The following is a 14074-nucleotide window of genomic DNA, read 5'->3' on the forward strand; positions in this document are numbered from 1 at the left end:
GACTTTTAGGGCCTTTTGAAATTTATTATTTAATTACATTTTATTATATAAAAAACGTGTAGCCAATTGAGTTCATTTAAAAATAATTGAATAATGTATTAACATTTATTTACAATAATGTGGCCCTAAGAAATATTTTATTAAATATTTTTAAATGCAATTAAATGAAAATGTAACATTTTAATCCTTTGATTTATTGATTAATATTTTATTTTTTTTGCAAACAGTCCTCCATAAGAGATTTACTGTTCAAATTAAAACATGGGAGAACGTGATACTTAATAAATGTGTGATATTCACAAAAAAAAGAATTCTGCGATTCTGAATTTCTGCGATTGTCCACGTTTTCCACCTTGCGGAAATCATAGGGCCCTACTTAAACTGAACGAAGTGACTTTGTTTTGCGGGAAAACAGTTCATAATTTCGATCTGTGTGAACCCATTGCTGACATTTATTTAACATCTGTCTCGTCTGGTTTTTGTTTTTGAGCAGCACCACGAGAATGTGAGGAAGATGAGTTCCATTGTCAGAATGGATACTGTATCCGCAGCCTGTGGTACTGTGATGGAGACAATGACTGTGGAGACAACAGTGACGAGCAGTGTGGTGAGTTCCTTTATACTTCTTTCTGGATGATTTATAAAACTTGCGCTGCCTCCTGAATACTTCCCTAGTATTTAGTATGCAGAAAAACAGTACACCAACAGAGTAGTATGTCCGAATACATAGTATTAAAAAAAACAGTAGGCTAAAGGACCTGGATGACTTACTACTCCCGGTGAGATTCTGAAAGTGCGCATTCAATGGACACTTTACTATCCCATAAGGCCACTGGATTTATAAATGGCAGTGAAGTGACGCAACAGTGACGGAAGGTCAGGTGACCGTAACAACATGGATGTAGTACGTCTGAATTTCATTCATACTACCCATATTCATACTGTATAGAATTTACTTTTTTACCGGCCACAAAGTAAGTTTAAATTCTAATATACTACCTTCTCTGACAGTTTCAGATTTCAGATGCGTCCTTTGGTCTCAGCATCTCTTGAATGTTGGAGGTGTTACACCCTCCCCGGTCCGGGGAAGAGAAGAAACAACAAATACAAAACCAAACATAGAATTTAAACAGCTGCATTAACTCTTTCCCCGCCAGTGTTTTTAAAAGAAGTTGCCAGCCACCACCAGCATTTTTGATAATTTTCACACAATTTTCGTGGCCTGGTTGTATGAATATCTGAACATGCAATATATCAAAAGAAAGAACACACCCTCTGCTTTTAGACTTTATCTGTGCGTTCTTCTTTTATCAACACTTGAATGTGGGTAAGTTTCATAAAAAAGCTGATATTTTATTTATTTTTTGTCAGACTACACCCAGATCGGATTCAGAACGATAATCAAAACATATGGAAATGCTTGTCCTATACCTCATCCATTTCATTCTGGAACATTAGGCATTTTTGATTTATATGCGGTTTAATGTTGATGATCGTGTTAATTTACATGCATCTGCTTGCATATGATATCGCTTGTTTCTGCTTCTTCTTCACATGTCTTTTGATCTGGAGATTCTGTACCCTTAGAAGAAAATGTGTAATAGCGTATAACAGTGAAAATATACGGAAAGCCGGAAATTTCCATCAATGGCAGGGAAAGAGTTACGTTTAGCAACAAGTTGGTAGTTAACATATGGTGTAGGACAAAGACATGCTCCGGAGAGTAGTGTGGTGTGTGTCAGGCATTGCTTTCTCTATTCCCCCTATTAACCAATCACAACAGACAGGTCGTCCTTGATTGTAATTGGGGCCAGCTGGTCTTAATCACTTACCTGCCAGGGGACAAAGGAACGAGCAAAAGAGAACGAACAGAACAGACTATTTCAAAGTTTATACCATCAACAAATAATTTCCTGAGACTTGGGGGCTGTTTACACGACACCATTTTCAACTAAAAACGTAAGACTTTTTATACGTTTTTGCCGTTCATTTACACGACAATGGCGTTTTTGGTCCCTGAAAACGCAAACTTTTGAAAGCGGATTTCAAAGTGCAAGTTTTTGAAAACTGTTTCCATGTAAACAACAAAACACAGTTTTTATTCGTTTTTGCGGATCCGTGTGAATGGGCATCGTTTTGACTGGAGTCGTCTCTACGTGGAAAACTCATAAGAAAAAACTTCTCAGTTTTAAGGATATCGTTGTCGTGTAAACGTACCCTTAAGAGAAGACTATGCTCTTCTATCTCAATTAAGTGCACTAAATTGTATTGAATGTGCACGTGTAGTGTACTTCAAATCTAACTAAAACTAAAAATGACATACTTGCTGATAATATGTTCTGAAATAAAAGACTACTTGAAAAGAGAACACTTTTTTTATAGTGTCTCTATCTGTCCATCTATAGATCGGTCGGCCTCTATGAATGGCGGCCTCTATGTCTGAGTAAAAGTTTTACTTTAAAGTGCATTTTAATCTTTTTGGTGTGCTTTAAAGAAGCACACTTATTTTAATGTTGACTAACATACTGAACCACATGTGAAGTACCTTATAATTTTTAACTGTAGTATTATTTGATATTACATGGACGGTTAATATATGTTAAATGTGCTAAACTGCAAATCCATAACAAATGTGTAATTACAAATATATTTAAATACAAAACATACAACTTTCATATATAAAATGACTTTTTTAAAACTTTTTTATTTTAATAAAATGCAGTATTCTTCAGACTCGCTGTTCATTAAAGAGTCCTCCCCTTGCAGCAATGACAGCTGTTCAGACCTTGTGCTTTCTTGTCGGGCGTCTATTAAAATATTTAGATGAACTTTACAAAACAAGGTTATCTAATCAGTTCTTCAAGGTCTGCAACATGACGTTTTACTTATTTTTAATAAGTTTGTCCAAAATGTTGGCCAAAATATTCAACCCAACATATTCAATATTCAATAGCATGAATAGATTTTTCACACTCCGTGAGTGAGGCTGTGAGCAAACATGGTCACGTTGTTTTCTCATACTGGCCATTTGTCCTACAGTATGTATATCAGAGCTGCAGCTCTGCTAAACATTTTTATTATTTATGTGAGACAGCCAATCATTCTTTAATGCCAGGCACAAATTATAAAGAGTGTTGTAGGAGGGAGTATTCGAGAACATTGTCATTTGTTCGTAGTGTATATGGATGGCAAAATCACAAAATCAGTGGTGTTTCTGAAATGAGGCGGCAAAGTCCTCCATTTTTTTTATGAATCAAATGTACATTTATTTCAGTTACACTTAATGTTGTGCCATTTTACTGGTTAAATAATCACTACATAAAAAAAGAGAAACCAAATACAATTATATTTTGTATTTTTACAGTAACTATGTAGTTAATGTTCTATTTATTAAAGCAAAGTATAAATATCCAAGCATGAGTACAGGATGAGCTAGGTGGCAAAAAAGTCTCCACGTGTAGGACACAGCATCCCATAGCTTATGCTCCCAATGTGAATGCTATAACCTTAAATATAGATACCAAAATATAAATATGCTGTTCTTGCGTATTTGCGCTGTTCTCGGGTCACACATTTCATGAGCTCCTTATTTGTCAAAAGCTGCTGTATGAATAATGGTCCATTTTGTAGCATCTAAATTTGTCTCAAAGGCCAGAAATCCTTCATAACCTCGCAACATATATTGTAAGGGAGTGCCTATTCTTACAATTGGTTCTTGCAGCCGTTTTTCCATTTGCTTTTATTTCGGCTCTAAGAAATCTTCATAGTAGTACAGTACAGTCCCATCGGCACATCTCAAACCCTTTTTTGTGAACCCTTTCATGACTTGTATGTGTGTCCAGATAAGAGGAAGTGCTCTGATAAAGAGTTCCGATGCACTGATGGAAGTTGCATCGCAGAACACTGGTACTGTGATGGAGACACCGACTGCAAAGATGGAACTGATGAAGAGAATTGCCGTAAGTTGATTCTGAGTTTCTTAATGTGCTTATGTGTCAAATTAACATCCATCCCAATTCCATCCATCCTATCCATGCCTTATTGGAGGAGCTATAGAGAAAATGTATGTTTAGGTCAAATCTCTCTAATTATTTTAGACGTTCTTAAATCTTTGTAGGCCATCCAAAACTCTGCATGTATAGTGTAGAAAAGTTCTTGAAAAAAAGTATAATTTTGCAGATGCCAGCCAGAAAATATTCAGACATGAATTTCACAAAACCAGGTACACTTAAACTCTGCAGCATCCTGAGAAAGAATAAAACTAAAACAATTGTTTGCCATTATTGATCAAAAACTGCTAAATTGTGGTAAATTTCTCTACTTTTTTTATATGCTTGGATCCCAATTATTGCTGCTTCAGACTGTATTTATTTCTGTTATATTTATTTTTTGCAAATAACTGTGCAGAGGGATTTGTTGGACTGTTTCAGGGTGCATGTGTGTGGGTGTCTAACTCGTTACATAATTTCTCTGTCCAGCATCTGATGTGATGACAGCCACATGCAGTGTTGAGGAGTTTCAGTGTGCTTATGGTCGTTGCATTCTGGACATCTACCACTGTGATGGAGATGACGACTGCGGCGACTGGTCGGATGAGTCTGACTGTTGTGAGGATCATTCATTCTTCCTTGCTCTGTTATAACTTCCTTTTGTTTGAAATGCCTCTTTTCTCTCTATACTCACAACCATTAGAAATGATTATATCTAATGATAATTCTTTTCCTTTGTGAAAAAGCTATAAACTTATTATGGAAATAATATATTTAAGTTTAAACTTAATGTAATGTTTCCAGTACTTAAAGGTATAGCGGAGGATCTTTCCTAATTTTAGAAAAGACCCGCCCTCTCCAATTTTTTAAAAAAATGCACTTGCGCAACACTCTATTTGCTCCCGAGAGGGAACGCTTACATTAACTTTTACTAGCAGTGATTTTAAATGGATTTCTCCAAATAGCATGACAAACTTTACCTGTCTAGTAGAATCTTCGCGACTGTGGCATCAGTGGGAAGCCCAACCTGTGCTTTTAGTGCACGCCAGCGTGTGAAATATTCACCCAAAATCACTCTGGTCTTGTTTCTATATTCTGCGGTCTTTCTCTTCTTATCATACACTTAGTATACATTTTTTCTCTTTCGACCCTCTGCCATTTTCAAAGGAATGGCTGAAACCGTAACTCATCACACATAATACACCAGAAAGCGAAAACTACATTGGGACGAGCACGTACGACGGCCTTACGTAAACATATCACCAGAATGATTGACACTTAGGTGGACCAATAGTATAGGCTACCCACCCGGAAAAAGAAAATCATCCGCTATACCTTTAATTGCAATTAAATGAAATGTATTATAGTTTAAATTTATATCAAATGCACTTAGCTGCTATTTTGACCCACCTAAAGTAGGACTTAATACATCTTTATTTGTCAGTTAAATGTAGCCTACTTCTTTAAAGTGTGACAAATGATATAATATACTAAGATGAAAAAAGACAACATCTGTATACATCATACATCAAATTTGTTGTACATGATTTAAGTTGATTTTAATGTAAAAATTCACTCCAACAGCAAACCATTGACAAAACAAATGTTATAAATCTAGATACATTTACAGTAATTAGAATGGATTTATGCTAAAATATTTTGAATGAAACAACCTTTGTGAAAAAGAACCTATTTTTATTTTTTTTAATGAAATGAAAGGTCACTTTCTGAACATACGCAAGTAGTCTATTAAAAACAGTACATTGTAATAGTGTCAAATTAAAAGTTTGACTTTAAAATAGATTTTAAAGATTTTTTTTAATAATCTTTTGTCATTAAAGTAGTCTCATTTTGATATGTTGACTGACATATTGTACAAGATAAAAAATGTTACTGTAGTGTGTTGTTTGATATTACGATTAATGTTAATATATTTTAAATTGCAATAAATTACTAAATTGCAACTTCATTACAAATGTGTAATAAATAGGCCTATATTTAAATGCATGACAAAAAAAGTTTCAATATGTCTGATTTGGTTGTGTGTGTTTGTGTTGTGTGTGTGTGTGTGTGTACGCAGCCTCCCACCAACCCTGCCGTTCTGCAGAGTTCATGTGCAGCAGTGGCATGTGTATAAATGTAGGCTGGAGGTGTGACGGAGAATACGATTGCGACGACCAATCAGATGAAAAGAACTGCAGTGAGTTACTGTTTTATAGTAATATTTGTGTGTGTGAGTGTATTTCACATATGTCACATGCCTCTTTCTCACCGTCAGGCACATCGATGTGCATGGCTGATCAGTTCCGCTGTATGTCTGGTCGATGTGTGCGGTTATCATGGCGCTGTGATGGAGAAAATGACTGTTCTGATGGCAGTGATGAAGAAGGCTGTGAAAAGACAGGTGAGGAATATAAAAGCCAACACATACTTTTTACCTCTTTAAGGCACAGTATGTAAGTTTTGCTGCTAGAGGTCATTTATTCTGAACAATAACAAAGGCGTAGCTTGATGATGCCGTGAATGAGTGTGGAATCATGGGAGTCGTTGTCTTCACCTCCACAGCCGATGTAAAGTAATTGGACAGGACTCAGGCAGAAATCATGTTCATGTGATTTCTGCACAAGTGAATTTATTACAGTTTTATGAAGCGGGGCCCAGAGCCTAGGACGTTTTACTTATTTATTTATTTTTAAATTAAAGTTACGTTTAACGTTTTCCGGTTCCCGCCGCCTCCTTCCCTGAACTCGAGCATTGTTTCAATTACATTTGATCACTTATTCACATTCTTTTATTTTATATTCTAAGGAAATAGCCGCAAGTGCTGAATTACTACTCCTACAGTCCTCTTTATTTGACTAATTAAAATTGTGGGGGAGCGCAGTGCTGTTTTACTTGGTCAAAACAGAAAACACTAGTTTATTATTAATAAATTAATAAAAGCTCATTGCTATTTTTTCCTGACACAATAATCTTTACTTTTGCTGGTGCTTTGCACAAAGCTTTATGTGTGCGCTTGAGCACGGAATAGGCATAATCTGCCCCCAACCCCCCAGTATATATTTAAGTAATTAAATTAATATAAAGTGCGATTAGTTGACTAATGGCTTAAATGTACGACTACTAATCGACTAAAAAATCTTTAGTCGGGGCAGCCGACTAAGCAATAGTATTGCTTCTGGCAAAATATATAACATTGTTCTAGTGGTTTTTGGATAATTGAATCCCAAAATCTTTCACGTTGTGCCTTTAAAGCAGCACTAGGTTACTTTTCTTTTTTTTGCTCTCGGGGTCCCCCTACAGTTGGGAAACAGTATTGTCCTCTACTACTGTCGTAAACTCTGTCATACATGCACGTCCATTTGTTGACAACCATGATAGCCCAGAACACTGTAGGAGGAGTTCACATGCAGGTGTTCTGCTTGTGTCGCGTGTGAAATGTCTTCATCCAGGTACAGTGGCATATATTTCAGCATGTCATATGAATATATTTTCATGGGTTTTATTTTTTTTCAAACGACAAATGATCGTGATGCTTACGTTTACAAGCCAGCGTCATTATAGTAGCCTAGTCTATTGGTTACCGTTTTACTGAATCTATATGATACTTCAATGCAATGTTTGAGTGGTAGATATAATAACCATATATCGTCAATATTATAATATCAAGCTACCATAGATGAATCTGCAAATTTTACAAATCGATTTATTATAGCTTGAGGCAAGACAAATAAACAAATATCACAGACATGTTAGGTATCCTAAAATATTATTTTGTGCATCTTATATATTTACTTGAAAGAATGTAGCCCCTACCAAACTTGTACACGCCCTTTAGACATAGGCTTTCATTTGATATTTGAAAGTCCGCATCGGTCGAGCATAGGGTTGCCACCTTTGAAGTGTGAAAAACCGGGACACAGATTATTATTATTTTTTGTGGTCTGAGTCTGAGTTGTAGGTTGTAAATAGTATTTTCTTTGACACTGGTGGCTCATCCGACTTTGTTGTGTTATCCTCATAGACAGTGGTTATCCTCCTCGTCCGTCTCTCTCCCCATTTCACACAATAGATGTAAATAGACATATTTTAAAAAGCTATCTAGCAACTAAACTCACACTGTATCATCTTGGATGTGTGTTGATGCGCGCGCGACCGACCGACAGCACAGGCAGTTGCTAGGCGATAAGTTGAGCTTCCAATCAAATAAAAGTAAACGCCTGGCATTTGCCAATCCACTGTTTTACCCGTTTTTACCATGTTTTTTACCCGTTTACGGACACAGGATTGGATGTACTGTACACAACTATGAAGAAAACACAGTAACAGTAGATGGAAACGGTTTAATTTGAAACCAGGAAATTCTACTTTAGAAGTACATTTTCAAAAAAAAACGGGACAATTCGTGTCCCGGGAAAGAATATGAATTTTCTGGGACTGTCGCTCAAAAAAGAGAATAATCCCTGGAAAACCGGGACGGGTGGCAACGGGCACCCCTCCTCATCCTTCAGCTCACGCCAGCGAGGAAACGCTGGCCCAATGTTGATCCTCGTTCTGCCTTTAATACGATCACTTTCTCGTTTCCTCTTTTTGCTTTCCTCCGACAAAACCTTTGCTTTCTTGCTTTTCTGTGCTGCTTCGGCCATGACTATAACATTTGGCAAACAAACGCTAGTTTGGCTCGCACGTCCGATTTTAAGGAAGTGGGGGTGGTGGTGGAAGTGACGTATATGCCGTAAAGCAGTCGAATTTTGTAGTTCTCTTTGTTCGCCGGTTACTACCCGAAACCCGAAGTTTAAAAGTACGATTAAAAACGCTACAGACCCCGTCAGGCTATGGCAGACGTGTCATTCAACCTAGTGTAAGTCGATGTACCATCACAAGAGACTTGGAAATATATTATTAAGGTTGAAAAGTTACCTGGTGCTGCTTTAAGTGGCCTTTATTTAATTAATATTATATTATCTTTAAGAAGTATTTAAAAAAAAAAAATTATTACTTTTGAAAATTTAAAAAATATATTTTTAAGAGAGTTATTAAGAATTAAACTGTCACACGTTGTGCATACTTGGTTTTGTTTTCTGTAATGGTCAACACAGATATCTTGATGTGCGCAAAAAGCATTAATATTTTCTAATATCTGCTCAATCGCCTTTGCTGCATTACTTGCTTTTTTTATTGTTTCTTTTTTACATTGCCCTTGTTTCTTAGAAACTCCTCCATGTGCGTCGGATCAGTTCCTGTGTGAGAATGGCCGCTGTATTGGCCAGCGTAAGGTTTGTAATGACATCAAAGACTGTGAAGATGGGACTGATGAACATCCATTCCAGGACTGCCGTGAGTCTACAAAAATGATGCACTATTGCATGCAGACAGACAAGCGCATGTGAAAACTCACATAAGACAAATACTAGTGGTAGTTCCTCTGAAAATATCACATTCCCTCTTTGTTAACATTCAAATGTTTGCCTGTGTGTTTATAGGTTCCAAATCAAGTGAAGAAAATTGTAATGTTAACAACGGAGGTTGCTCACAGAAATGCCAGATGTCTCGAGGTCTGGTGCAGTGCACTTGTCACACCGGCTACACGTTAACACAGGATGGGAAGACATGCAGAGGTGAGCAGGCAAGGGGAAAAAACAAAGGACAGCAGAAAAGAAAGTTACTTAGCAAGGGGATGTAAACTTTTGAACAGGATTCTCTGTGTTTTATTCTTAGGGTACAGGTAAATATCTTATATATTTTTTTTGACTCTTATGTTTGGATAAATTTTGCATAGGATTTATAAACTGATTTATAATATTAATTATGCACTTGTATATTTGTACGGTTTATATACATTCGGTTTGATGGATTTCTCCGAGTGTCTTGGAGATGTTGCAACAGTTCTTATACATGTAGTCTCTCTCAGATTGTTCTGTTTCTTCATCTAATCTCAGACAGACTGGATGATAATGAGATCAGATCTCATTGTGGAGCAACACCGTCTGTTGTCAAACTCCCTGTTCATACAAAAATGAATTGCAATTACAATTAATGGCAAAAGAACAATGTTTGGCACACAAAAGAAGATTAGCATACTTTTTAAAAACAGTAACTGAGGAAATTATATACCCTACTTAAGAATATACTTAAGTGCTAAGTCTGCTAACTGAACGCAATGTTTTCGAAGACTTAATTGCAATTATTTTTAAATTGCAATTAAATTAAAATGTATTGTATTTCAAATTTATATTAAATGCAATTAGTTGAACTTTAGAGTTATTTTTTGACAGACTTAAGTAGGACTTAAGCTCATCTTTATGTCATTTCATAATTCTACTCTATATATATAAAATATAATTTAATGCCATTTCTTTTATTTTGAACGAAACGTGTACGTGTACACTTAAAATATTTCAAAAACAGTAGAATTATGAAATTGCATTTTAAAGATGTGCTCAAGGCCTACTTAAGTGGGTCAAAAAAGCACTCTAAAGTTCATGTATTTAATATTTGTAATGAAGTTGCTATTTAGTACTACTTTTTATTTTTTTACATAAAACTTTAAAAGTGTACTTAAGTGTGTTCATTTTTTATTTAATTAATTTTATATTTCCTGCAAGTATTTTTTTTTTAACTTTTATTTATTTATTTAATTTTAAGATTTAAAGTACATATTCAATAAAATTAAGTGCACTTCTTTAAAAAAAAAAAAAAAAAATCAAGTCACCTTTATTTATATAGTGCTTTACACAATACTTTATAGTGCTGTATGTAACTCAAAGCAGCTTTACAGTGATAAACAGGCTATTAATACAAGGGTATAAATAATAACTTTTATGGAGTAGAATCTAACATGCCCAAGACTTCACAGTACATAAACACTGAATTACTGAATGTAGGGGAGTAAGAAGTGTGGCAGTTCAGTTTCAAGGGAAATTTAGGTATAATGATTCACTTCACTTCATTTATTTATGTCCCCGATAGGCAATTGTTTTTTCAGCAAGGCCAGCATACAAACATAACAATTTATAACATGCATTAGAAACACCATTAAAAAATAACATAATCCACGACAACAACAGCCACAGACAAAATCCCCTCTACCTACTACACCCTGTTCCACCCATACCCAAATTTAACAGAGAAATAGCAGTAGGAATGAATTATAGAGTAGAACCTGAACCAAGATCCTGAGGGCAAAAGCTGAAACTCGGAATGAAGAGGGCGGGATCAAACCGTTAAAATAGATCAAGCTTTCCTCACTACCTGGCCATTATACAGGTTGGTAGGGTGACTGCTGTGGACACCTGAAACCTTGCTACTGGCATTAACTATTTTTAAAAGAGCAGTTTTTCCTTCACACTATACCAGCATAACATTGGGAATTTTAAAACGGGCTCGATTATAAGATTTATAAAACAAAGTCATCAGGTGTCTTTCAACATTAAGCTTGACAATCTCCGGAGACAGGACAGGCGTGGCTGACCCTTCTTACACATCAAATCCCTATTGAAATGTAAAAATTCAGCTTAGAACAATATCACTGAGCAATGTTTGCTCTTATTACAGCTCATTTGGATCTTTAAGTGGAGAAATCCAGGGATGTTTCTGGCTACTTTGTTCACTTTAGTGTTAGAAATTGTTGCAAGTTCTAAACCGTACAGTCTTGCAGTCAATCTCTCGGTTTTTGAATCATCATGTTACTCTAACTAAAGGGGAAACTAACTAATACATGTTATTCATGCTTTGTATTTCATCCTCTAATCTTTCCTGCTTCTGTGACTGAACCCAGATGTTGATGAATGTGCGGATGAAGGTTATTGTAGTCAAGGCTGTACCAACATAGAAGGAGGATTCCACTGCTGGTGTGTTCAAGGTTATGAGCTTCGACCTGACAAACGCAGTTGCAAGGCTTTGGGTGAGGCTGAATATCGATGATATAATCAGCAAAACATCGGTGGTTTGGAACAGAGATTTCCAATTTTAACATCAACTTTCATGGTCTCTTTGCCCAGGTCCAGAACCGGTTTTGTTGTTTGCAAATCGTATTGACATCCGACAAGTTCTACCGCACCGGGCTGAGTACACATTGTTACTCAATAATCTGGAAAATGCCATTGCGTTGGACTTTCATCATAACGAAGAGCTAGTATTCTGGTCCGATGTCACACTGGACCGTATCATGAGAGCCAGCCTCAACGGTAGCAATGTGGAGGAGGTCGTGTCCACGGGTCTTGAGAGCCCAGGTGAGCAGTATATATTTTATCAGTTTAGCAAGACATTTTCACAATATATTCCTCATATTCACTCTTGCTTGCTTTTCACATACGCCACACTGCAAAAAGTAGTAACCTGCAGTTACTTTAAAGAGTTATTTCTAGCTGATGTAACCCATATAATGTAGTTTTGGTGGTATAAATGAATGTATTTACTGTAGGTTGATGCAGCCACATTATATTTTTGACTATTTTCAGTGCACAACTATTACCACAACTTACTTAAATGCATGGTTGTAATTTAAAAATTCTAATTTATTGTTTTAATCAAACCTTTTAAGTTGCAAACATTATTTTGATGAGTCCTGTTGACAATAATGTTATTACACCAACCTAATATTGTGTGTCATTTAAACTGAAATTTCTGCTTTAATGTTTTTTTTTTAATGAAGTTATATGAACTCATTCCAATCGTCTTATTAACTGAAAATTGGGCAGTGGATTTCTAGTTCCCAGGATGTTTACATAGGAGTGGATAAGGAGAGTAAATGATGCAATTAAAGGATTAGTTCACTTCAAAATGAAAATGTCATCATTTACTCGCCCTTAATTTGTTCCAAACCTGTATGAGTTTCTTTCTTCTGCTGAACACAAAAGAAGATTTTTTTGAAGAATGTCGGTAACCAGACAGTTGATGGATCCCATTGACTTCCATAGTATATTTTTTCCATACTATGGAAGTCAATCGGGCCCATAAACCATTTGGTTACAGACATTCTTCAAAAAATATTCTTTTGTGTTCAGCAGAAGAAAGAAATTCTTTGAAAAAAAAAAATGCTTTGATTTTTTTTTATCAAAGGGAAAGTCCTGTTAGTGTTTAATGCTGTTATATTTGAAATGTGAAGAATAGAGATTATGGTTATGGTTATGGGTGGTGATATGAAGGTATTGATTTGGCTACATTGACCAATAATGTATTACTACTTCATTAAAACGACATCCTAAATAAGTTACATTTAGCATGTGCTGTGCTATGCTATGGTTTCAGGAATCCAACTAAATTAGTTGGAACAACTTCTTTCTTTTTTTTTAAGAATCAACAGAGTTCATTCTTTTTTTTTGTTGAAAGTAGTTAGTGACAATTTCATTGATTGATAATGGAAACATTCTAGTATTATGTTGCTCGCTTTGTGCACAATTTGTTGAATTGTTTTGTTCAGTTTTGCTGTTCATGCTGTTTAGAGCACCAATGTGAAGTTTGACAGTTGATTGAATAGATATAAAACAGCAGTAAAGTAAACATTTATTGGCTTAGTTATTTTGAATGATTTTGTAGCTTAGATGAAGACATTTTTTTTTATAACATTTAATAAATTTAAATAAAATTACAAAAACAAAAAATATCAAGGGAAATAATCAACAATTAAGTTTTTTAAAGTCATGCAGCACTAATACACTGTCTAAAATAATATATTACATTATAAAAAATTATATTTTTAGATAATAAAACCATTTTACAAAATTAAGTTAAATTTTCATAAGATGCTTTAATATTCTCTAATGTGATGCTCAGTTTGATTCTCTGCTTCCCCAAGGAAAAGAAATGCATAACATTTGAATAATAGTTACATATAGATTACTTTTTATTCTTATTATTTTTTAATTATTCTTTTTATTTTATTCTTTTTTTTATTCTTATTATTTTTATATTATTATTATATCTTAGGTGGTCTGGCCATAGACTGGATTCAAAATAAGCTCTACTGGACTGACTCAGGAACGTCTCGTATTGAAGTGTCCAATCTGGACGGCTCACACCGTAAAGTGCTTTTATGGCAGAGAATGGAGAAACCCCGTGCAATTGCTCTGCACCCCATTGAAGGG

The 14074-nt window shown here is 35.3% G+C and overlaps 1 protein-coding gene across 3 annotated transcripts in view; it reads left to right on the forward strand.

Annotated features, from left to right (window-relative positions):
- The window catches only part of lrp4 (low density lipoprotein receptor-related protein 4), a 105200-nt gene that overhangs the window by 55863 nt on the left and 35263 nt on the right, over window positions 1-14074 (forward strand). For all 3 annotated transcript variants that reach the window (XM_079595831.1, XM_079595830.1, XM_079595832.1), the window contains exons 4-13: window positions 494-607; window positions 3843-3959; window positions 4479-4607; window positions 6070-6189; window positions 6268-6393; window positions 9201-9326; window positions 9473-9607; window positions 11767-11892; window positions 11990-12220; window positions 13917-14073. In XM_079595831.1, coding sequence (XP_079451957.1) covers window positions 494-607; window positions 3843-3959; window positions 4479-4607; window positions 6070-6189; window positions 6268-6393; window positions 9201-9326; window positions 9473-9607; window positions 11767-11892; window positions 11990-12220; window positions 13917-14073 — 1381 coding nt within the window. The remainder of the gene's footprint in view (window positions 1-493; window positions 608-3842; window positions 3960-4478; window positions 4608-6069; window positions 6190-6267; window positions 6394-9200; window positions 9327-9472; window positions 9608-11766; window positions 11893-11989; window positions 12221-13916; window position 14074) is intronic.

This window comes from Phoxinus phoxinus (genome assembly GCF_949152265.1).
Source record: "Phoxinus phoxinus genome assembly, chromosome: 2".
Classification (NCBI taxonomy): Eukaryota; Metazoa; Chordata; class Actinopteri; order Cypriniformes; family Leuciscidae; genus Phoxinus; species Phoxinus phoxinus.